The sequence below is a fragment of the Macaca nemestrina genome, chromosome 2 (assembly GCF_043159975.1).
Source record: "Macaca nemestrina isolate mMacNem1 chromosome 2, mMacNem.hap1, whole genome shotgun sequence".
NCBI classification, from domain to species: domain Eukaryota; kingdom Metazoa; phylum Chordata; class Mammalia; order Primates; family Cercopithecidae; genus Macaca; species Macaca nemestrina.
In genome coordinates this window covers 148,519,916-148,543,461 of record NC_092126.1, presented here as the reverse complement: position 1 = coordinate 148,543,461, position 23,546 = coordinate 148,519,916, and the positions used below count along the sequence as shown (strand labels likewise).

Here is a 23,546-nt window from a genome sequence, read left to right as displayed (position 1 = left end):
TGGGATTACAGGCTTGAGCCACCGCGCCCGGCCGCTATTATTCTATTTCACAGATGAAGAAACTTTAGTACAGAGATGCTAAATAATGTGCCCAAGTGAGAGTTGGGGTTCAAAACCAGGCATGGGTCTGTCCCCAGAATGCATGCTTTTAACCCCAAACTACTGTACATTGTATACAGATGTTTTTCTGATGAGGCATTGAACTCACTAGGCAAAAAGCACAGACCAGTGAGGTGCTGACATTTTGGGGATGCATAGGGAGGATGAGTAACTGGAGTTGATCAGACCAGGCAGGGCAGTTCTGGATTGGGGAAGTGTTTGGTATGGCAGGAAGCCTTGAGATGGTAACCAGGGGAAAAATGAACAGATCTTCAAAGCTGATGGAGGCCTGGGGGCAGGGGACCCACCTACTCACCAGCCAGGGCCTGCAGGCTGGGGAAGCCATGGTAGGTGACATCATCAAGCTGGATGAGCCGAGGTCCAAAAGCCTGGCACAGCCGCTCCACCATGCCAGTGATGCGGGCGATGTTGTTGTTGGAGGAACAGATAAAAGAGAAAAGGCATTCGATGGGGTCTTGTCGCAGCAGTCGCACACCTGGAGACCAGAAATGCAGGAGGTAGGAGAGGTACCTACTGTTGGGTGTGGCCTCTTCCCACCCACAGGTCAGATCCTAGGTACCAAAACTCCAGGATGATCCCAGGAGAATGAGAGTCAGCATCATTAGAGAAAGCAACACCAGGCCGGGCGCGGTGGCTCACGCCTGTAATCCCAGCACTTTGGGAGGCCGAGGCGGGCGGATCACGAGGTCAGGAGATCGAGACCATCCTGGCTAACACGGTGAAACCCCGTCTCTACTAAAAATACAAAAAAAAATTAGCCGGGGGTGGTGGCAGGCGCAAGCTGCTCGGGAGGCTGAGGCAGGAGAATGGCCTGAACCCGGGAGACGGAGCTTGCAGTGAGCCGAGATCGCGCCACCGCACTCCAGCCTGGTGAGACTCCGTCTCAAAAAAAAAAAAAAAAAAAAAAAGGAACACCAGACCTCTCATTCCTCATAGCATCTTGTAAGGGCTGAGTTACCATCCCATTCCACAGATAAAGAGACCACAATGTAAGCTCCATGAGGACCGGTATTTGGGTCCGTTTTGTTCATTGGTGTATCCTCAGTCGCACAGCAGATGCTTTGTATATATTTACAGAATGAATGAAATCACTTGCCCTGGGTCACACAACCACGAATGGGCTCAAAATCCTTGTCACTTCACTATGGTTATTAGCAGGATAATAATAATGATAATAATAATTACTATGTGCCTGGCATTATTCTAAGCACTTTACATGTATTAGTTCCTTAAATCCTCATAAAAGCCTATAAAGTAGATATAATCCCCATTTTACAGGTGGTAAAACTGAGTCATAGAGAAGTAACTTATGTCCAAGAACCCTAACCCCAGCCCAGGTCCTGTACTCACCTTGGAATTTCTGAGCCACCTCTTGGAAGTGGGAGTCCACAGAACCCCAGTGGTGATACAGTTGAGCCAGGGTGACATCTAGCTGGAAGTACTTGCGCACGGCCTCCAGCTCGTCTGGTGTGGGCCTGCCAGGCTGGCTCTTGTCTCCTCGGTACACAGTGCAGTGGAGCTGCTCCTCAGTCTGAGTCAGTGTCCATACTTGATCCAATAGTACACCACTCCAGTGTGCAGGACTTTGCTCCCTCCACCTAAGCCCCAGGCACACGACAACCCTGGCACTCAATTTCCTTTCTTGCACCCTTTGGGGTCCCTCCCATCCTACAATCGCTCCATGTACAAAACTGATACAAGTAAAAGTGCTATCTTCCAGTCTGGGCAACATGGTGAAACCTCACCTCTACAAAAAATACAAAAATTTAGCCGGGCATGGCACACACCTGTATTCCCAGCTACTCGGGAGGCTGCGCCCGGGGGTCGAGGCTGGAATGGGCCTCTGCATTCCTACCTGAGCAATAGAGTGAGACACTGTCTCAAAAAAAGAAAAACAAGTACTGTTATCTTCTGCATCGGTTATACCGCTAAATCCTTACAATATCACTGCACAGACATATTAAAGGGAACAGCCTGGCCACCCGTGCTTGTTTCCTCTTTTGTACCCCGGGGTTTCTTCCATCACCCCCCAAATTCCTTTGTACTCCATGCCGGGCAGTGCTGAGGCGGCAGGAGCCAGTCCCAGGGGACGGGCTTCCCAGGCGCAGTCACTCACCGGAAGGACTGTCCAGAAGGCAGAACCAGGTCCAGGCGCAGCTCAGAGCGAGGGCACGGGATAGAGGCCCACAGGGCAGGAGCGGAGGCTAGAGTACGATGCCCCATGCGCCTGGGCAGAAGCGCGCGGGCCGGCATTTCCACAGCAGGAGCCGCCCACAGCAGCCCCGCCCACCCAGAACCAGGCCTAGTCGGCGCCCAAAGACCCCGCCCAGACAAGGACCACGCCCCTTAAGGCCTAGCCCACAGGGTCCTGATTAACGACCTTCCTCGTTTCACTTAATTCCTCCACCTCCTGCATGCCTCGCCCTTTGCGGGTCATCAAAGCCCCGCTTCGTGCCCCAATCCTCCGGCTTTCCTGAGGTGTAGGTCCCGCCTCCTCCTTCAGACTTATCCTCTCCCGCCCCCCGAGCCTCTGGGCGCACACAGCTGTGTTCTTCTGAGTTCTCCAGTGGCCGATCACGCCACCACCGGAAGTAGTGCTCAAGCACTGCGTATTTGACCTAGAGGTAGCCAATCCGAGGAGGAAGTGGGAGGCGCCAATGAGAAATCAGGGTGGGCGGGCCGTTCCGAGGCGCCCGCGCTGTTGGCGCGCACTGGGCTGTCTGCCCGCTGTTGGCCTTTCCCCCACCGGGATTGTCTGCACTCGGGGAGCTAACGAGTTCCATCCGGGCGCCCCGCGGTTCCTCAGGGCTGTCCGTCTTCAGAGCCACGTCCTTTCCCAGCCTGTCCTCCGAGAGCCGTTCTCCCCTGAGCCTCTCCAGTCTTAGGCGTTCGCCCTCCTTGGGCCGCCTCCCACGAACCCTATCTTCACCAAGAACTGGAGCGAGCACAGCTCAGGCCCTAGAGCCCTCGGGAAGTGTCTCCAGAGTATTCTCTTTTGCGCCTGCCCGCTAAGTTTGTCCCCTTCAAGACCTTTAGGCGTCCTCTGAGACCTCAGGACTTCAGAGGCGTCTCCTCGGATTGTCCCGCCGGCCGCCACAGCTGCTGCCTGCAGTCTTGGGCATTCATTCCTTCCATACTCCATCTGCTCATGCTTTCCTCAGAATAGGGCCTGTGCCGGGGGTTTGTCTGGGGCTGGGCCCAGAAGCCCATCAGGTTGAGTCCAAGTCCCAGTGTGTGGCCCTGAGGCAGCCAGCCTCGTCCAGCCGCCTGGAGCAGGAGGATGGATTATGTAATGTCTTCCCTTCTGGCGAATGATGTGAAAAAGCAGGGAGCTAAGAGATACGAACTTTACTGGGCCATTCTCACCTTCTAGCATAGGGATTTGGGGTTGCTGTATCTTAACTGTCAGGCTGCAGGTTTTTTTTTGAGACGGAGTCTCACCCTGTCGCCCGGGCTGGAGTGTGATGGTGCGATCTGGGCTCACTGCAACCTCCGCCTCCCGGGTTCAAGCGATTCTCCTGCTTCAGCCTCCCAAGTTGCTGGGACTACAGGCGTGCACCACCACGCCCAGCTAATTTTTGTATTTTTAGTAGAGATGGGGTTTCACATCTTGGCCAGGATGGTCTCGATCTCTTGACCTCGTGATCCAGCCGCCTCGGCCTCTTGAAGTGCTGGGATTACAGGTGTGAGCCACTGCACCCTGCCCAGACTGCAAGTTCTTAAAGAGCAACATCTGCAGCGGATTGACCCTTATATCGCAGCCAGAGACCTAGCAGAGTGTACCGTGAGCATGGAATCAACATCAGACCAATGCCATCATTGTCTCAGTGCCACTCCTCAGTGGCTGCAAGGTCTGGGCCGCCCCTTTTTCCTGTGACTGTTCCTATCTGTAGGCATGCCACCCCACAGGCGGCTAGCACTTGGAAGGCATTCCTTCAATAAATGTCGGTGGAGTCTGGAATGAAGGTGCCGAGGTTGGGAGTGAGCAAAGAGCAACCCTCTCCATCCCTGCTCTGTCTCCGGTTAAGCAGTGGGGAAGGTCTCAGCTGCAGTGATGCTGAAACACTTGGGCCATGCCATTGGCAAAGGACTTGAGGCCTCTGAGGGCCAAGAAGGAATCAACAGTTGACTCTTCCCCTGGCAGTTCAGCATACTGGTTGAAGAGCCAGCTTTGCAAACAGACCTGGGTTCCAATTCTAGCTCTGTACCTTCCTAGTTGTAGGAACTAGGAACTGTAGGAACTGTAGGAACTGTAGGCAAGATAATTTTTTGAAACCTCAGCATCTTTGTGGAGATAACCAGCCTATTATTAAACTCCCTGTAGTTATTGCAAGGATTACGCAAAGCTGAGTGTCTAAAGGTGCTTAGCACAGGGCCTGCCACTCACTCCATGCATGGGTAACGGGGGCTCTCTGCTATGTCTTATAAATGTAGCATGCACAGCAGTCAGCAACCACTTGGGCCCAATTATGTGTCATCCCTGGGGCACAGAACCTCCCTTTGTATCCCCTTTGCCCTGGCAGGGGGGAAGAACAAAGAATTCTAAAAAGACAGTTTATTTTCTAAGAATCAATATATTTTCTTCCTTTGAAATAAATACAAACCAGTTTGAAAGGTGGGGGAATCTATGGGAAAGAGAAGGGAAATGGGGACAGGCCCCAGTCTTTTTTTTTTTTTTTTTTTGTACCAAATGACTCTGGCGCGACCCGGAAACGCAGTTACAAATGAGAATAATTTAAATTCTCCGATAATTACAGTTATTTACAACAGCAGGGGAGGGAGTCACCTAGTGCCCCTCTTCCAGGCTGGACAGATGCCCGCTCACCTCACCACTGGTAGGGGCCTCAGGCCTCTAGGCAGTTATAGATTCTCCTGGCATGAGCAGGTAGAGGTGGTGGGATGGCCTGTTTTATGCAGTGTCCTAACTTTGGCCCACCACCCCGCCCTACAATGCTGTGAGGTCTCTGGAGCTCTTTCTGACCTGTGGGCCCTCCCTCTCCTTGCACTGAACTGCCACTGGCCCTTGGAGTGTTCTGTACAGTCCAGCTGCACTTAGGGCAGGAGGGACCTCCCCCACCCAGCTTCCCCTGAGACTGGCCCCAAGACCAGAAATGAGTCAGTGCAGAGGCCGGTGCCACTCCAGGACAGTGAGCAAAGGGGAGGAGAGAGGTCACAGAGTTGTGTGACCCTGTGTAGGTTGGGCTGTGTTGAGCAGTATCAATCACTATCGCTGGTCTCACTGCTCTGCTCGCCTTGCACCTTGCTGCGGTGCTGCAGAGCCCTGTGGTAGGCGATCTGTACTGACTTGCGGATGTTGGACTTGCGGCCCTCCAGCATCTTCTCCTTGTCTAGGTCCTGGTTCACACCCAGAGGAACCAGCTTGGTCCTCGGCAGCCACTGCCTATAGGACAAGGTGAAGATCAAATAAATCATCTCAGGGAGACTAAGGACCAGCCTTCCTCCTCTATTCACTTAAGTATACTGCCCAAGCACCCACTCTGGGCAGACTCTGTGATGGTCCCTGCCCTCAAAGGAGTGCTCATGGTCTAGAGATGAAAGAGCCCAGTCAACGGTTATACTGTGTGGTGGCAGCGGGAGGGTAATCACAGGGTATTTATGGGTACAAAAAGGAGGTGCCCTGACCTCACCAGAAGTAGTTACCCTGAGGCTCTAGGCAGACTTCACTGACACTGAATATCCTCTGCAGACAATTACCAAAAAGACTACATGTGCAAATATGACAGAAGAGGGATTCAGAGCCTGAATGTTTATGCCTGCCTTATCCTCATTTTGTCACCATGGAGGCAGAGGTGGGAAAACTAAGTCTAGAAGCCATCTGAGTCTGGGTGGGAGCCACCTCTATATTTGTCATAGTCTCTGATGGTCCTTTGTTTTCTAGCTACAGCTGTTTGTCCTCTAGTGCCCACTCAGCCTCTCAGACACATGGTCGACACAACCCTTTTGCTCAAAAAACTGTTCTAAGTCCCTCCCCCACTGACTTATGCTAGCCCAGTCTGCCTGTTGCTGGAGTTTCCTGGCAGTCTGCCTCCATACCACACAGGGCTGCATCTGTGGCTGTGAGTCACACCAAATGCTCCCCTCCTTACCAGGTTCGTTTGTTGTCAAAGAAGAGGACGAGGTAGAGATGCTCTCGGGCTTCCTGGGTCATCTGCTCCCCAAGTTTCAGCACCTCCAGTGGGGGCACAGGGATGGGAACTCCATGGTGGAACATACCTTCTCGGGGCATCTTTGGATCAATGATCTGAGGGTGTAATAAGAGCCCAGTTTGGTTCAGTCCACGTCCTCCCAAGGCTTGCCCTCCTCAAGAACTTAAAGAGTACGTCTGAAGTGGGGACAGAAAGGTTATCATGCTACCAGAACTGCAATGCTGACCCTCAGCTTCTTTCCACGCTACATTATTTCAGAGCCCAAGGAGCAAAGAGAAGGAAAAGGGAGAGATGGAGAAACTGAGTAGGAGCCTCTAAGTGGTACTCAAGCTGTATCTGCCCACCAGTACACCTTGCCAAGAAACTGTTCCCCATAGCTCAGCAGGGAGTAGGAAAAGTTTGCTAACTGTGAATCTGTATTCTGGGATTGGAAAGCAAGGGGCATAAGAACAGAAGCGGAGCATACCAGAGCTGGGTATGATGGATACCCTCGGCATTTGGCCCACACGAGGTCCAGAGCATCCAGCGGGGAGTCCTCATCCTCTGACAGCCAGCCAGCTCCCCGGCCCAGACTCTTCCTTACCACTTCACAGGAATGGGGGAGAGGGGGTGGATCAGCAGCTGGGGGGCTGGCGAGGCCCTGACACTGGGTCCCCAGCATCCCTGGCCTTGGGCAAGGGAACTTACTGCTGTGGCCCACGCCGCGGCCAGTGCTCACGGAGTAGGCCTCATTCTCAGTGCCTGAGGTATCCTCACTGCTGTCCTCTGGGAAAGTGCCCCGAGAGAAGGAAGGTTTACCCCGGCCTTGTTTTGAGGGTGTTGTGCTGTGGACAAGACAATGGGAGCTCAGCTCAAAGGAGGGGAAGAATGGGGAACAGCATGGTATGTGCCCTCTGCTCTTAAAGCCCTCAGGGTCTGAGACTTTTGGAAAGCAGTGGCTGTATGAGGAATTTCAAATTCAAACACCCACAGGGGCTAGGCTGGTGACCTGAGGTGCATTAGACTGAGCAGTGGCGGCAGGAGTGCATACTCTAATCATCACCTTAACCCAGGATGGTTCTCTCTGTTCCATTAATGGTAACACTGATTTATTTAACAGAGAACCTTGAGTTTGAGTCATCTTAACCTAGACTGAGATGGCAGCCATCCCACTTCCAACAGGGAAACCTAGAAAGGCCCAAGAGCCCTGGAAGGGCATCCCCTGAGGCTGGCCTTGATCTGGAGGGCTGGTACCTGGTCCGGTCTGAGGCAGCGCTGCTACTGCTACTGCTGCTGGACTCAGAGTCTGAGCTGCTCCGGGGAAGGCTGCAGTCATTACGGTATACCAAGAAACTCTTCTTCACTGGCTGGTTTCCACCGCTGAAGCCATTGGCTGGTAAGTCTTGGTTGAAGGGAAAGGGAGGAGGGAAGGAACCGGTCAGGAAGATGTAGATCAGAGATGACATGGAGGTAAGAGGGACTTGGAGCTTGGGTTCCCCTTCTGTGCTGGAAAATTCCTCCAACTTTTGCCAGCAGAGCTAGCTCTGGGCAGTGTCTACCACAGTTGGCCACAGCCCTGCCCCACCCCTTGCTTCCCGTGGCAGTTACTGGCTTTAGGACACAAACGGCTTAAAGGGTAGGAGATCCCCAAGGAAGGTGAGAAGAGAAAAGGTAAAGTGATACAATGGAGGCGGGGGGCCCTGGGTGGGACTCTAGCTGGGTCATAGTGTCTCTGGGCCTCAGTTTTCCCAATTGTAAGATGAGTGAGTGGAGTTAAAGGATTCCTAAGGGCCCTTCTAGCTCTCTCTTTTATGGGCAAATAAAGGGGTAACTGGGAGTATGCTGGGAAGAATGGCAGCTTTGCTCACTCTCTTGGGGCGCTGGGTGATGGTAAGGCTCACCCATTGGGGGGTCTTCTGTGGACTTATCACTGTCGCTGTCTGAACTCGAACTGGGCCGGGGGCTCCTACCCCGCTTGCGCTGACGCAGGGAGCTCATGATGGGGAGCTGGGGGGGCCCCACAGGACTGCCTCCGTGGCTGGGGGTCATCTGGCTCTCCCGGTTTTTGGGGGGCCGGCCCGGCCTCTTGGGCGGTCCAGCTGTCTTCGGGTTCTTTTTGGAGAACAGAACTGAGGTTCTCCTGCCCACCTCATGTGCGGGGGTTGAGGACATGTTGGGACCCAGGCCTGGAGCAGAGAAAGAAAGAAGGAGAGTTGGTGAGGGGCCTGATTTGAGAAAGGTAGATATCCAGGGTCATGCCCTGGGTATATAGGGTCATTACTCCAGCTAAAGTTGGGGAGATCATTTTAGGGGCTTGGAATTTGGAACATTAACTCTTATACAAATAGCCAGAGAGGCAGCTAAGAGGCCCCTGATTGGGGAATGAGGGAGAAAGTACAGCTAGCTGTGTAGGAGGGACCTCTGCCTGGGGAATGGCAGGGGTTGAGTGTGTGCTGCAGAGCCAAAGTCTGACTTGCTTTGGGGTCCACCTTGCCATGGGATTCAGACCTTTGCTTGTCTCCTGGCTGCTGCTCTCCTCTGCAGCACTATCTGTCTGCCCATCCTTGTCACAGGCTGCTGGGTGGGATGTCAGACTGCCCCGGCTCGAAGGGCCGTGCCGCTCAGGCCCATCGCGTGCAGTCTCTCGCTGGTGGGCAAGCTTCCGCCGCAGTGCCGTCATCTCTTTCTTGATCATCTTTGCACGCCGTGAGCGGCCCACACTCTGCTTGCTGGCATTCACTTCGTCCAGCCGCTCCAGAAGCAGCTTCAGCTGCTCTTCCACTGGCAGGTGCTTCTGGTTCTCCAGCAAGACCAGCCGCTCTTCCTCAGCTGCTAGGAGTAAGGTTGGAGGGGAAAGGTCAGACTCAGGGCAGCCCTCAGGGCCCCTTGAACCTGGGCAGGCAGCAAGAAACCCACTCATCCCTCCTCGGCTTCTCACCAGGAACAGCTGTAAAATAGCAGCACCAAGATGTGGAATGATGGGCACTGCTATCCATTCACCCAGTCTGGCTTCTTGGGGAGCATTCCTGGGGATAGTGTGCCACTGCTCAGCCTAGCTGCTTTCTGCCTACACTGCCTGCTCCCAGGAGGGGACTTTTGGAAAGCTGTCCATCCCTGGCATTGGCCTCTTATATGTGTGTGTGACATATCACCCACCATCTTCAGTGTGGTGTGTGGCCTCATCTCCAGTCAGGCTGTGGGGGATATGCATGCCCGTCTCAAAGTCAATGCCCATTTTTTCTGCCTGGCGCCGGGCCTGGCGGAGCACAGCACCACCCTGCTCACGAAGCCGCACTGCTGCCCGGTAGAAGATGGTGTCCTTGGCATTATACTTGAGGCAGTTGCTGACGATGAGGTTGAAGTCCTCCTCAAAATCATCAAAATTCAGGTAGCGGTAAGCCTCCAAGTTCTGCTTCATGGTGAAAAAGTCCATGGGCTTTTTGATGTGGTCTAGGTAGTCAGGTACCTGGGAGGGCAGGGCAAGTTTGTTTTAAGTAGAGATATCCTCCTCATTGCCCCGAACCCTGCTCCTAACAAGCCCCCCTGAAATACATCCAGCAACCTCCTCCCATCAGTTAGAATCAGGCATATAGCACAGGCGAAAGGAAAGCTAATTCTGGTCCTGACTTTACCAGTCACAAGCTGTGTGACTTTGGCAAGTCTCTTCACCTCTCTGGGCCTACTTTTCCTCTCCTAGAAAATCATGAAAGTAGAGCCAAATATACTTTTTAGACTACATGAGGCTTTAGTAAGAAAATGGCTTGGGGACTCCTCTGAAAATAAACACCACCTTGCATTCCTAGAGCTCCTTTTACTTAACAGTAACTTATAAGGAGGCTGCTGCCTCAGACCTCTCATTTTATACCTTTTAGAGAGAAGAGTCTGCCAGTCAGGACCTAGGGCTTCAGAGCTGGTTCTTTAGGTGCTGAGCCTTCTAAAGTCTCCGTTCTAGGGTTCAGCACCCCGAAAGTGTCTTCCTGCCCTGGGATTATTCATTTGGCAGACTCAGTCCCTGCCTCTGGGGAAGGAGTGCAGACTGCCTCCCATTCTGGGCCCTTGGGGTGTAACAGGGACAAGACAGAGTCCAGGTGATACATGTGGCTCCAGTTCATCCTGCCCCAGAGCCACCAGCCCCTCTCTTCAAGGTCCCCATCTAGTCCCTGGCCCAGACCTGCAGCAGGGGTCCAATTGGGAGAGGAACAGAGAGAAGGTGGAGTGAGGGGAAGGGATTCTTACTTCGTCCAATTCGGTTACCTCAGACAGAGGGACCGGCTCGCTGAAGATGTTGCCTGTGTCCTTCTCTTGGAGCTGCTCCAAGGTTTTGCGAAGGAGGATGAGGAAAGGGGTCAGCTGCATCTCCATGGCAATCTGCTGAACTTTGATCTAACACAGAAAAAGGCCTGATCAGCCAGGCCCCGGCCAGTCCAGTGGCAGAGAGATCTGAGGATATGGTCCCAGCTGGCCTGGGAAGCCACCTTCTTTCCCACCCTCACAGCTGGGTGCACTCATACAGGTCTACCTTCTATGAGATACAAGAAACTTGCACCAACGATTCTGGTCTCCCCCTTTCTTGAACTACCAGCATCAACTACCTATGTCACTGAGGATTCTGTTCATACGCTCCTGTGACATTCTGCTTCCAGTAGACCTTTTAAAAGCACACCAAGAACCAGGAGACCTGACTCTAGCGTCAGCCCTGCTGCTATTTGGCTGACGGACACACACTTTTCCTTCTCCTGGGTCTGTTTTCTCCTTTATAAAATAGGGCTGGCCCAGGATCACTCACCGTCTCCCTTTTGAGTTTTTCCCGCTTGCGGATCAATTCCACCAGCAGCCGAGCTCGCTCTAAGTCATGCCGGAGCCGCTGCCAGGACTTGAGCTGTTCTTTAAGGGCCCAGTTCTTATCCTCAGAATCTCTCTGCAGAGGCAAAAGGAAGATCAGGGAATGATTAGAAAGCCAGAGGAAAGGTCAGCAGGGAGAAGAGAGCCCAGGAAACTCAGGTCAAGGGCAGGTCAAGCCAAAAGAGGGAGCATAGCAATTTATTGGTAGTGACTCAATCTGTGTGTCCCCAAGGCCTGGCAGAATAAATGCCTGGTGTTTGTTGAATGAATACATAAACACATAGGAACAACATCCTTTCACTGAGGATTCCACGCTGATCCTGGCTTGAGGGCGAGCTTAAAGGAGGAAAGAGTCTAAACCCTCTGACACTGGAAACTACAGTTGCAAATTTTGGTTTTCATCCCCCTGGCCCTAGTTCCCAGAGCCCACAGGGAACTGGACACAGTACCCCGACTTGGTCACAGTTCCTCTGAGACTGCAGGTGTGTCTGCAGGCGACGTAGCAATGGGACCCCATTCCGCGACTGCCGCTTCAGTGTCCAGTAGCTGTGCAGCCTCTGCATGAACTGGCTCTTCCTTTGGATTGTCAGGCGGTTGGTGATTTTACTAAGCCTGGGAGGCAGGAAACAAAGAGTAAAACCTGTTGGGCCCTGATTCTCTTAAGCAGAGCAAGGGTCTCTGGCCAGTGAGAGTTCCTGAATGGGGATGAAGGGAGAGTATCTCTTGTCCAAAAGGCCTGGGACTCTGGACTTAAGGCAAGGAAGAAAGAGTGGTGCCATCAATGGTACCACAGCAGACAGGAAACCAAGCTCCCATCACTAAACCAGATCCCTAACCCTGTATACCTGGGATCAGGGACTTCTGCCCCGAAGACTGCTCTAGTCACGGCAGCCCAGAGTACTATTTGACCCTGAGAGCCCCACTGAGACTAAGCCTTTGAAGGTTTTAAGATGAAGTACAACTGTATAGCAGAAACATATAGTAAATCAAATAAATGGCACGAGAGAACTGAAAAAACCCCTGGCCATCACAGCCCACATGAGAGGCAGTAACCACTTCACAACTTCTTGAGCTTCCCCTTCCCCGTTTTCATTCTATTTGTTTCTTCATAATCAGACCACTTTTTCCATTGCTGCCAGTGGCAGTTCCATCCTCTTCCATCCCAACTTAACAAACCACACCATCAAAATGAAGGGCAGTTCAAAACACCTGTTAGCTATGCCAGATAAAAGTTGACGTTTCTGGCTCTTAAGTCAGGTGACCTGCTAACTTCTATGCAGCTCCTGGGAAGATAGTCCAGCCCTGACATTCCACTCCTGGGAAGAAGATAGCCCAGCCCTGCTATTCCACTCAGGAGGCTGCCAGCTCCTCTCCAGAAGGCTTTCTCCCTCACCTGCCGGTCCACCGGCTCCCCACATACCTGTGTGGTGGGATGCAGGGCACTGACACCACAGGTGCTGCTGCCCGCTTCTCTGCCAGGATCTTCCGTGCCTTCTTCATTTTGATCCGGGACTTGGCCTTGGCCTTCTTGACTTTCTCTGAGCTCCAGCCCTTACCCTCATCCTCTTCCTCATCTTCATCTTCCTCACCCTCGCTGTGCGACAGGGCAGGCAGTCGGCGTGCTGAACCTGGAGGCGTGTGGATGTCGCAGTAGGCTGTCTTGCGGACACTGAAAGAGGTGCCATTGGCGCCTGTCTCCCGCACAGGCTCCATCTTCATGTAAAGGCCAGCCTGCTGGGCGCATGTCACATGGAAAGCTGTGTAACAGTTGGCCTTGTGGCACTGGATGCAGGCCCCTGAGCCCCGTTGTTTGCAAATGTAGCAGGTGAGCTTCCAGCGAGCTGGTGGGATGTGCTCAATGCTGTCAATAGGCTCTAGGAAGACCGTGTTGGCGAAGCAGACCTCAGGGATCCACAAGGCACACACCACATGGGCCCAGCGACCGTCATCTGTCTGCTTGAAGGCACCACCCTTGTTAGGGCACAGGGCACAATCCACAGCACGAGAGGGTGACTGCAGGCAACGGCGGCATAGCCACTGGCCCTCAGGGATATAGGGGACACCGTAGCACTCCTGGTGCACGGCCAGGTTGCACATGTCACAGAAGAGGATGACATTGCTGTTCTGGCACTCACCATCATTGCAGATACAGCAAACAGCATCCTCATCCACTAGCGCATTGGGGTCGCCTTTATTATGACTCTCAAAGTACGACTCCTTCTCTAGTCGGTCCATTAGGTACTCAAAGATCTCCTGCGGGATGGGACTTACACCCTCTGTCTTCCGACGCTCATTCATGATATCCAGCCAGATGTAGTCCTCCTCGTCCATGTCATACTCTACTTCCTCGTCCAGCTCCTCTGCAGACTTCTCGATGTACCTATGGTACACACAGGGAGCTCAGCATCACATGGTTGAGACTTCCCTCCCTTAAAGAAGGTGGGTCATTTGCCACTGAGCACTTACTCTGTGCCTGTGCCCTTCAGATGTGTTGTCTCATTTCATCCTCACCTTAACTTCAGATATTATAGGTACTATCATCATTTCTATTTTGCTGAAAAGGAAACCTAAGGCTTGGAAGGTTAATCGCCTGGCCCCAGCTCACTTGTGAGAAAGTGGTGGAGCTGGGATGTGAACCCAGACCTGCCACTGCAAAGCTCATGTCCTAGCTGCTATATGTGACACCATCTTCTCTGGGTTGCAGAGGCATGGCCAGCCTCCTCTAAAAGGAGGAAGGTGGGGCAGCTAGTACCCCTTGGAGTGGTCCAGATGATGGTATGAAGAATCAGGGAAGAAGGAAGGTCATTGGATGTCACTGACAAATTACATACAAGTTGTTTTAGCACTGGTGGGCAGGGCCTCGACTAGAGCTGCCGTGGGTCTTCTCTCAGCTGGTGCCAACATCAGCTCAAAGCTCCATCAAACTCTAGGTGCTATGTTTGTTCACTGGATAGCCTTGGGAGATAACAATTATAATAGCTAAGGTTTACTGAGGATTTACTATGAGCCAGGCATTGTGCTTAACTATTACATTTATTCTTACCACAGCCATAGAGTTAGTGTTCTTATTGTCCTCATTTTGTAGATGAGAAAACTTAAGCTTTGAGAAGTTAATCAAAACACAGATAGGTCACATAACAAGGGAATGGCAGAGGCATTCAACCTCCAGCCCCAGTGCTCTTAATGTCCACCCTATATCACTTACTGTGCCAACAGGCCTGGAATTAAGGGCTGCTCTAGGTGCTTGTCACACAGAGAAGGTGCTCCTTGCCTGCCATGCTATAGGTGGCCTAGACTCTGGCACTGTGAACTACAGGGTACAAAGGAAAGAATGGGGCTTTGGCTTCTAAGTAAATCGGATTTGAATCCTGGCTCTGCCATTTTGTGACTTTCAGGACATCACTGCTGTTCTGAACCTCAGTTTTATTGATGACAGAATGAGGATAATATTACCTACTCACAAAGATGCTGTCAGGATTATGTGGAATTATAAAAATGAATAGGCTACAAACTCTTGGCCTTTACATTTATTTAAAATTTTTTTTTTTTTTTTTTTGAGACAGAGTCTCGCTCTGTCACCCAGGCTGGAGTGCAGTGGCCGGATCTCAGCTCACTGCAAGCTCCGCCTCCCGGGTTCACGCCATTCTCCTGCCTCAGCCTCCCGAGTAGCTGGGACTACAGGCACCTGCCACTTTGCCCGGCTAAGTTTTTTTTGTATTTTTAGTAGAGACGGGGTTTCACCGTGTTAGCCAGGATGGTCTCGATCTCCTGACCTCGTGATCCACCCGTCTCGGCCTCCCAAAGTGCTGGGATTACAGGCTTGAGCCACTGCGCCCGGCCCCTACATTTATTTATATAGTACCTTGCCCGGTGCCTACCACCCCATCAGGCTCCAGCAGTCCCCAGCAGGCCCACGGAAGGAAGTGTGAGCACCTTGGTGTAAAATGCCACCTAACCACTAAGTCACATGGGACCACATACAGACGCGTGCGAATATAAACATTTATCTTTTTATTAAAAAGTTGTTTTTAAAAATGAATGAGCTAAGTCAAATGGCACACGGCAGGTCCTAGAAAAACATTAGCTCCTGTTTCTCCTCTCATGTGGGAAATGGGACTTTGGCTGCTAGAGTGGGCTGGGACACACAGGTGCTGGAGCCACACTGCCTGGGTCCTATCTAACAGAGGGCAAGTAAGCTAAGCTCCCTGAGCCTTATTTGTTCATCTGTAAAGTGGTGATGCTAATCTGAACCTATTTCACACAGCAATTGTGAGCATTAAATGAGTTAATGCAGGTAAAGTGCTTAGGACAGTGCCTGGTGTGCAGCAAACACTCAATAAATGTTATTAGTTTTTGTATGGCCCTTACCCACCTTCCTAGCATTATAGCTGTTTATGTGTCTAACTTCCCCACTACACAACAGAAGTGGGGATTGTGTCTGATTCGCCATACAGATACAGGCACTCATCACTGTTCATTTGAAAGGCATTTTGGGGGTGGAAGGGAGGAGAGAGACTGAAACATTGTAGGAAGCAGCTTCTTCCTTTTTAGCCCTTTACCTCTTCCCCAAGGTGACTGCAACATCCCTATCTTTGAACAAGGGTATGACTCATGGATGGTGTGAACCATCTGGCTTCTTCTAGGCCTTGGCACCAGCTCTCTTCAGCACCAATTCTCACCCTTTTCTCTGCCATGACACACGTGACATTATGTGATGGTGCATAACACACTCCCACAGGCACCCAGATTACAGGCTGCAGTACAGATAAGGTAGGCTGCATGTCGTGTAATTCCTGGCACACCAGCTGACATGCCACCCTCTCTCTCCCCCTCAAGGAAGCATATCAGAATGCAAGCAAAAGAAAGTGATGCTATTAGAGAGGTGACCTCAAATCTTCTCAATTTCTATAGAAAGTAAGTCATTTCCAAAACTTGGGCAGTTTTACCAACAGTGGTAACAAATTCCATGCAATACACCTCCCAGTTGTTTGCAGTGCACCTGCTGAAAACTGCTCCCCTAAAGAACAGATCTGATCCCCAGAAAGAAGAGTGAATCTAAGTGGAGGGAGGAAGAAAAGCAGCTAATGAGCTGGACTTGGCTGCCTGTTAGAGCACAGAGAGCTCAAGGGCCACTGGGAGGGAGGGGAAGTCCAAAGAGGGGTCTGTGTGTTAGGAGTGGGGCAGAGGTGGGTATGGTAGTCAGTGTGAACAGAAAAGAGAAAGACCGTGGAAAGCCAGAAGGAAGTGGAATTGGACTGAAAAGATGAAAGAATGGGAGAGGAAGAGGGAGATGGGCTTAAATTCTAATAGTAGAGAGAAGAAAGTGCTACCGGCCATACTGCTTGCGTTCCCAGATTTGCTTTTAAAGAATTGAGGTTTAGGCCAGGCGCAGTGGGTGGCTCATGCCTGTAATCCCAGCACTTTGGGAGGCTGAGGCGGGCAGATCACGAGGTCAGGAGATCGAGACCATCCTGGCCAACATGGTGAAACCCCATCTCTACTAAAAACACAGAAATTAGTTGGATGTGGTGGCACGTGCCTGTAATCCCCGCTACTTGGGAGGCTGAGGCACAAGAATTGCTTGAACCCAGCGGAGGTTGCAGTGAGCCGAGATCGCGCCATTGTACTCCAGCCTGGCAATAGAGCGAGACTCCATCTCAAAAAGAGAAAAACGGAAAAAAAGAATGGAGGAATAACATCATGTGGACTGCACTTTTGGTAAAAAATGCTTTTCATATAAAAGCCTTTATGACAAATCCTCCTCAGAGATCAGGCCTTCTAATTAGCTGACAACAAACTTACCACTCTTGGCAAATTAACTCATCAGAATGCCTTTTTTGCCTTGGATGCCAACTTTCAGAGAGGTTTTACACTTGGTTTTCGTGCCATCCTTCAGCCAGGATTTCTCCATGTAGTTTCACCACCACACTGCCCCCCACATGCCCCCCACATCCCTTCACCTTTTACCTCATGTTAAACAAACGATTAAATGACAAAAATAAAAGGGCCACTGGAGGAGTATTAAATGTTGCTTAACCATAAAATACCGCTTAAACATGTTAAAGGACAAATGACAATAACAAAACAAATAGTGGGAGAATTACCTCTGCAGATTTACAAAGTGGTTTTAGTACCTTATGAAATCAGTGATCCTATACCTTTAGGGAGGCAGAGAAATACTGTATCTGCTCTGCAGATGGGGTCCTTAAAACACCTTAAGTTGGATGCATTTCCCAAGGTCATTCAGTAATGAAATGGAGAGGGCCAGGAATCAGAAACAGGATGTTTTGCCGCAGTGGAAACAGTACAGCTATGGAGTCAGAAGGACCTGGGTTTGAACCCCAGTTCAGCTATCTACTGGCATGTGATTTTAGGTAAGTCTGGCCGGGCACAGTGGCTCATGCTATAATCCCAGCACTTTGGGAGGCTGAGGTGGGTGGATCGCTTGAGCCCAGGAATTCAAGACCAGCCTAGGCAACGTGGTGAAACCCCATCTCTACAAAAAATTTTAAAAACTAGCTGGGCATGATGGCATGCGCCTTTAGTTGCAGATATTCAGGAGGCTGAGTGGGAGGATCACTTAAGCACGGGGGGCGGAAGTTGGGGTGAGCCAAGATCGTGCCACTGCACTCCAGGTTGGGTGACAGAGCCAGACCCTGTCTCAAAAAAAAAAAAGAAAAAGAAGATAAATTTGGCATTCTTTCTTGACCATAGTTTCCTCATCTGTGAAATGAGAAAAATATCTACCTGAGAGTTGTGAGAAAAAAATAAAGGAGTGGTGTGTGGCACTGTAGAGTAAGTGCCACCATTAGTAGGATACCATTCCACTCACTGCCCTGGCAAACTCAGTGTTCTTTCACTATTCTTTATTCCCACCACTCTTCTATCTGTGCCTCTCACCTCTCTCTGGCTCCTGAGCCCTGCTTGACCAGTTTTCCAGAGCTGCAAGGTAGAGGTGGCCTTACCGGTAATAGGAAGTTGGCCGGGGTGGGGCATCAGGGGTGTCTTGTTCCAGCTCCCGATAGACCACCTCTGGCAGCTTGGGAGTGGTGCTCGCAGAAACATTGTGGTGGTGGTGATGGTTAGAGTCCTTGCGCTTCTCCTTGTTCTTATGTTTGCCTGACTTGGGAGTAGCAGCTGGTGTCTCAGTGTTCTCCTTGTTGCTGCCATTCTCAGGGGCCTCCTCGGGGGCTTCCTCATCCTCTGACACCACATCCAGGTTGTCAAAGATGCTGATGCGGTGGACGCGGCCATGCAAGTCCACCTCCACCATGCGCTGGGCCTGTGCATAGCTCATCACCTCACGGCCTGGTGACTGTGAGACCTCTGAGGGGCTGGGTGACTGCTTGTTGGCTGGGCGTGACTGGCGCCCCTTCTTCTTGTGCTTGCGGAGTGGAGTCTGTTGTGGTGGTGGTGGGTTGTCGTGGTCATAGTGGTACAGGTGGTACTCAATACCACTGTAACTCTTGTAGACCTTTCGGCAGGTCTCCACCGGGCACTCGTATGGTGGCTTAGTCGCCCGCAAGTTGTGGCAGAAAGTCTTCACATCAAAGTCCACCCCCATGCTGTCACATCTAGAATACACAGATCAGTTAGCATAAGGCTGGGGATGAGTTCCTGGCCATTTGCACCAGAGACCCCAGTCTTTCCAGTCCTCCCCCTCACTTGGAGTCACTAGGTCCTGGCCAGCCTACCTCTACAGTGTCTCCAAATGCCATCTCCTCCACCATGGCCCGGATCTGGGCCCTCATCACCTCTTGCCTGGTTATCCTGCCCTATGTCTCAACTCCTCTAGCCCAATCTCACATCATATAGGAGAGTGATCTTTCTACCAGGTAGTAATGATCATGACAGTCTCTTCACTAAAAGCCTCCTGATGCTCCCCAGTTCCTTCAAGATAATATTCCAAATTCTCTATAATGCCATTCAAAGAGCTCCTTTCACTTTCTGGCCCTAGTCCTCCTTTCCAGATTCTTTTTACAAGTTACAGCTGTTTTTGTCTACACAGGGGAACCTACCATTCCCTGAATGTTATAACCTCTCATTCCTGCAAAATGATCTCTATTTGGAATGCCTTCCATCCTTTTCTGACTGGTAGGCTCCTACTCATTCTTCAAAAAACCAGCTCAAATGTCACTTCTGATACAACTTCTCTGACTCTCCCATGGGGAGCTGTTTCCACAGCATTCCATTCTCACCTCTACCATAGCACTTGACATACTGAAAATTGTCTCCCCTCTGTACTGGGAGCTGTGTAGTAAAGACAAGAGAGCCTATCCACCTCTGTATCCCCAGTACCTAGCATGCAGTGGACACTCAGTTTTTGGTGAACGAATGAACGACCTGTTGAACGAATAGCTGAATGAGGGGATCACCAGATTGAGAGCTCAGATGGGATGAAGGCCATGTAGAAGGCTGAATGGGTGGTCAATGCTTTAGCATTGGACTCCTGCAGAAATCACTGGATCACAGAAAGAATTAATTTAGTTTTGAGGTCTTTATGGGGAGCCTGGCCCTGGAACTGGGTAGGAGATGTACTGTGAAGTAAAGTGAAAACTGAGATCATTTAGTCAGTGACAGCAGCCTGTATTACATTTGAGCTCTTCACCCACTCACGCAACATTAACTGAGTGACTACCAAGTGCCAGACCCTAAGGGTACAAACACGAACGCGACAGTCTAGGCATGCTCAGCTCCACGGTGGTCCGCAGGGGCCCTCCCTTCCCTCTCCCCAACATTCCTGGGTGAGTGTAGACAGCAGATGGCACCAGGCCTCAGGAAGCCCAGCTTGGTCAGAGACTGCCCCAATTTCTCTCGGCCTAGTTGAGTTCAACAATTCAGCTAGGGGCTTGGCACCATCCCAGCAGGGCAGGGCTATCATGAGCTCCCTGACAAAATAACCCCTCTTGGCCTCTCCACCTGTGCCTTAACCAGGCAAGTGGGCTGCTCCAGCTCTTCTGTCAACGGCTCCTGACTATCACATCAGTAACGCTACACGTCCAACTGCAACTCTCTTCTACTTCCTACCTGCGGCTGTGTCTTTAAACACAAACCAACCGAAGCACAAACAAGCTCTCCTCTTTCCAAGCTGGGTCCCGGGTGAATGGCTCCCAAAGCAGCACAGTGAATCCGACAATCTCCCCTTGGAACCCGGCAGCAGAGGCACAGGCGACGGAGACGAGAACTGTGACCAGAAAGCCCGTGGGGAGGGCCCAAGGAGAATGGCGGCTGCATCTGCCCCAGAAGCTCAGGGGGCTGGAGGAAGTAGGGGGCGGGGGCCGGAGGGATAGGGCTGGGCCCCGGCAGTGCCCGCAGCCCACTCTCCGGATGCGGCGGCGTTTCCCCTTTGTGGAAGTGTAACAAGTGAAACAAGGCTCCCCTCCTGCCACTGGCCAGAGCAGCCCCGAAAGACATACTGTTGCCCCGGGATGCCTGCTGGGAAGCAATGCACTGTCAGTTCTCCCAGCTGGAGTTGCCAGAGAGGCTCCCGGGCCACGCGGCTCAGTGCGCGCCCCACGAACGTAGCCTACCCCTTCCCTGCCGGCCACTCCCGCCCTGGTCCCAGGCCCGCACTCACCGGCCACCTCGAGTCCGGGCTCATCGCCGGGGGCGCCCGCCGGGGCTCCGACCCCACTTGGGGAGGCCGGCGGGGAAAGTCGGGCCGGGAAGGGGGAGCCCCAACTCCGGAGACCTTAGACCTCGCCACCTCGGCCCCCTGCCGCCCCACGCTTTGGTCCCGGCTCCCCGGGATTCCTGCGCTGACCCCTGCCGCTCCCGGTCCCGCCGGCGCCCTGGGGTCTCAACTCCGTCGGCAGCCGCCCGTTTCGCGAGCCCTTAGGATGCCCGGTCTCGGGACCGGGCGCCGCTGGAACAATGGAGGTTCCCAGAGGCAGCGCGAGGACAGCGGCGGCGGAGACCGTGGCGGCAAAGGCTGTGGCAGCGGCGGCGGCAGCAGCGGCGGCGACGGCGTCTGCGCAGGGTAAACGTGGCTCCGCGGCGCTGCTGAGTTGCACTTTCGCCACGGATCCCCGCCCGCCTGCTGAGGCTCGAAAGACCGTTCTCTGGGATTCAGAAAGGACCCTGGACGCCCCACAGGGCTTCTCTAGCTCTCTCATTTTAGAGTGGAGTTTCTGGAGACTGAAGTCACCGTATTCGGGATCCGGGGTCGTCGGGCGGTTTGTGGCGAATCTGCAGCCACGGACGGTGAGCGCGGGGCTGGGGGTGAGGAGCCCGCCCTTCTCCCCTCCCCCTCTGCCTCCTCCCTCTCCGCTCCCTGCCTCCTGCTGGCGCCGCGGCTGCGGGAGGGACCTGGCCTTGGTCTCGGAGGAAGGCGGTGAGGCGGGGCCAGAGTCACGGGGCGGGACTGGGGGCAGGGCCGGGAGCAAGAGGGATGGGAGCTGGAGCCTAAGGGACCGGGAGTTGTGGGTAGGACCGGGGCGGGGCTGGAGATTAGACGGGTCTGTGGGGCGGGGCTTGTGAGGAGGGGGCGGGGCTACTGTACAGCGGGGGCCCTGTTAGAATAGCGAGGTAAAAAGTGGGGTTAAACAGAAGAGGAGTACTCATGAGAGAAAGGGCGGAGCTTTGGACGAGTCTGGAAAGTGGAGCTGGACTAGAAATAAAGAACAGAGTTGGAAAAAACGACGCGAGGCTGAAGGGAGTAGGCGAGGCTTGGGAAGGCAGCGGGCGGAGCTGTGGGGAAAGGGCGGGACCGATTAGGGATAACGGGGCGTGACAGAAGGAAAGGGAAGAAACTCGGGAAAAGTAAAGGAGAGGTGCTAGAGAAAAGGTATGGGTCTGAGAGAAGGGGCTGGTTTGGGGCCGGTGGGTGTGAAAGGGCTTGTGTCTGGTAAAGCGGCGGGAACTCTGTGGGTTGGCACGGATGTGCTGCGGGTTGCTGGTTGGAAGATGGTGCCAAAACAGCTGATTTAATGTGAGTGGGCCACCTCCTAGCAATGTGAACGTGGGCAAGTTCAGTTCTTCAAGTTCCTTATTTGTAAAACAGAGCTCGAAAACTCTATTGCTAGCTCTTGAGGGTTTCAGAGAACTTGGATGGCAGGGGAGACATCCTTAAACAATACTCCAGTTTTGTCATCAAAGAGGAGCGTGAAAGGGTCTTCTAGGGTTCTGCGACAAAGTCCAAAGCATCTGAAAGCTTCTCTCTTATCTTAATGCAAACTTTGCATTTGACCCACTAAAATGTCTGTTTTCTAAAAACCATCCCAATAAAATCGACATGCCAGGAAGAGGTTTGCTGATTAAGATCTTGGAATCTGAAGTCAAACTGATGAATTCTCTTAAACAAATGATTCATCCTCTCAGAGCCTCAGTTTCCTTATGTGTAAAGTGGGAATAATATATAGTACCTGTTCTCACAGAGTAGTTGTGAGAATTAAATGAGGTGATGCTTGTAAATCACCTAGCACACGGTTTGACTTGTAGTGAATGTTCAAAGAAAATATTATGTTATTATCCTTATTAAAATAACTCAGAATAAATGGATCAAAGCAGAGTTATACTAAGTCATCTCCTTTAGTGGTCAGGAATTCGTTTGAGAATCTGGTGAAAACTTTGGGCCATGTGCAGGATTCGGATTTTATGGAAAAAAGAAAAAAACAACTGTGGGCCTTTCTCCTGAGGAAAACATACCAAGTTTCACTTATTAAAGTCTTTGAAGAATGTATGAAGAAGTGATTGGATGAACGTGTTAGGATGGGGATGAATCTAGCTGAAGCCATCCTGGTTTCCCCCTTCTTGATGTGGCCCCAGTCCTTGGGTCCCATAGTCTTCCTTCCCCAGTATGCATGAGACAGAGGTGGAGTGAAGATCAGCTTTATTATTGGCATGAAGGCAGGGAGGTGGTGATAGTGCCAGGCCCTCTGCAGGCAAGGAGGCGGAGGGCTTGTCAGCCAGCATCGATCCTCCAAGTTGGTCCTCCCAGTGAGGTCCAGGGTTCCAGGTGCCTCTGGCTTAAAGCAGAAGCAGTGGGTGAGCAGACGAGCAGACTGTGAGGCATTGGATATGTGGAATCCTCAGGGCTGCTCTGGAGCTGGGGTCGGGCTGGGGTTGGCAGGGGGTGGGGGCCGAGGCTGGATGTCTCTGGTGCGCATATAGGACAGCAGCTGCTCCGGGATCTCGGCCAGCACATCCTTGGCCAGTCGGGCCATGCTCAACACCTGGTTCCCCGACCGGTCAACATAGTCTCGGAATGGGACGAACTGGGTCAGGCACAGACAAGAAGAGAGAAGCCATGACCAGGAGAGAGGGCATGGGGGTACAGCTGGGAGGCTTGTTTTTTGATCTCCAGCATCTCTTTCCAACTATCATAGTATCTCCCTCCCCACATCTTGAACAGTTTTGTACATTTGCTTTCTCTCCACCTACTTTTTTTTCCACCCTCAACCCACTCCAGTTTGGCTTCACACAGGCCATTGAAACTGC

General features: G+C 52.2%; 3 protein-coding genes across 22 annotated transcripts in view; all 3 read right to left on the bottom strand.

Moving 5' to 3' along the window:
• Positions 1 to 2,728, bottom strand: part of LOC105477673 (8-oxoguanine DNA glycosylase) — a 39,082-nt gene extending 36,354 nt beyond the window's left edge. For 3 of the 10 annotated variants that reach the window (XM_011734294.3, XM_071092166.1, XM_071092164.1), the window contains exons 1-3: positions 2,237 to 2,726; positions 1,471 to 1,718; positions 416 to 595 (exon numbers count right to left, since the gene is read on the bottom strand). In XM_011734294.3, coding sequence (XP_011732596.2) covers positions 416 to 595; positions 1,471 to 1,718; positions 2,237 to 2,373 — 565 coding nt within the window. In that variant the 5' untranslated portion in view covers positions 2,374 to 2,726. Of the gene's footprint in view, positions 1 to 407; positions 596 to 1,470; positions 1,719 to 2,236 lie in introns of all 10 variants that reach the window. The other 7 variants (XM_011734295.3, XM_011734293.2, XM_011734296.3 and 4 more) reach the window with 5 other exon arrangements.
• Positions 2,729 to 4,659: 1,931 nt separating this feature from the next.
• LOC105477664 (bromodomain and PHD finger containing 1) lies at positions 4,660 to 21,090 on the bottom strand. 9 transcript variants are annotated; one of them, XM_011734272.2, is made up of 14 exons: positions 20,686 to 21,090; positions 18,074 to 18,682; positions 12,529 to 13,488; positions 11,558 to 11,720; positions 11,053 to 11,184; positions 10,503 to 10,649; positions 9,423 to 9,732; positions 8,775 to 9,098; positions 8,168 to 8,452; positions 7,521 to 7,668; positions 6,975 to 7,111; positions 6,754 to 6,872; positions 6,228 to 6,382; positions 4,660 to 5,521 (listed from the first exon to the last, which is right to left on the bottom strand). In XM_011734272.2, the coding sequence occupies exons 2-14, from the start codon at positions 18,670 to 18,672 to the stop codon at positions 5,338 to 5,340; spliced, it is 3,663 nt and encodes a 1,220-aa protein (XP_011732574.1). In that variant the 5' UTR covers positions 18,673 to 18,682; positions 20,686 to 21,090; the 3' UTR covers positions 4,660 to 5,337. The 9 variants fall into 9 exon arrangements, with proteins under 9 accessions (XP_011732574.1, XP_011732575.1, XP_011732576.1 ...); XM_011734273.3 differs by having other exon boundaries at positions 8,775 to 9,095; XM_011734274.2 differs by having other exon boundaries at positions 10,521 to 10,649.
• A 1,831-nt stretch (positions 21,091 to 22,921) lies between these two features.
• LOC105477662 (copine family member 9) overlaps positions 22,922 to 23,546 on the bottom strand; it is a 28,155-nt gene continuing 27,530 nt past the window's right edge. For all 3 annotated transcript variants that reach the window (XM_011734255.2, XM_071092137.1, XM_071092138.1), the window contains one exon: positions 22,922 to 23,323. In XM_011734255.2, coding sequence (XP_011732557.1) covers positions 23,138 to 23,323 — 186 coding nt within the window. In that variant the 3' untranslated portion in view covers positions 22,922 to 23,137. The remainder of the gene's footprint in view (positions 23,324 to 23,546) is intronic.

Bases quoted from the DNA above. Each gene is read 5' to 3' on its own strand.
- LOC105477664 (XM_011734269.3), bottom strand. From the start codon at position 18,672: ATGGGGGTGGACTTTGATGTGAAGACTTTCTGCCACAACTTGCGGGCG. The intron at 11,721-12,528 runs GTATGTGGGGAG...CCTGCCTCCCAG, and splicing joins CCCTGCATCCCACCACACAG to GCTTAGTAAAATCACCAACC. The intron at 5,522-6,227 runs GTAAGGAGGGGA...CTTGTCCTATAG, and splicing joins TTTGACAACAAACGAACCTG to GCAGTGGCTGCCGAGGACCA.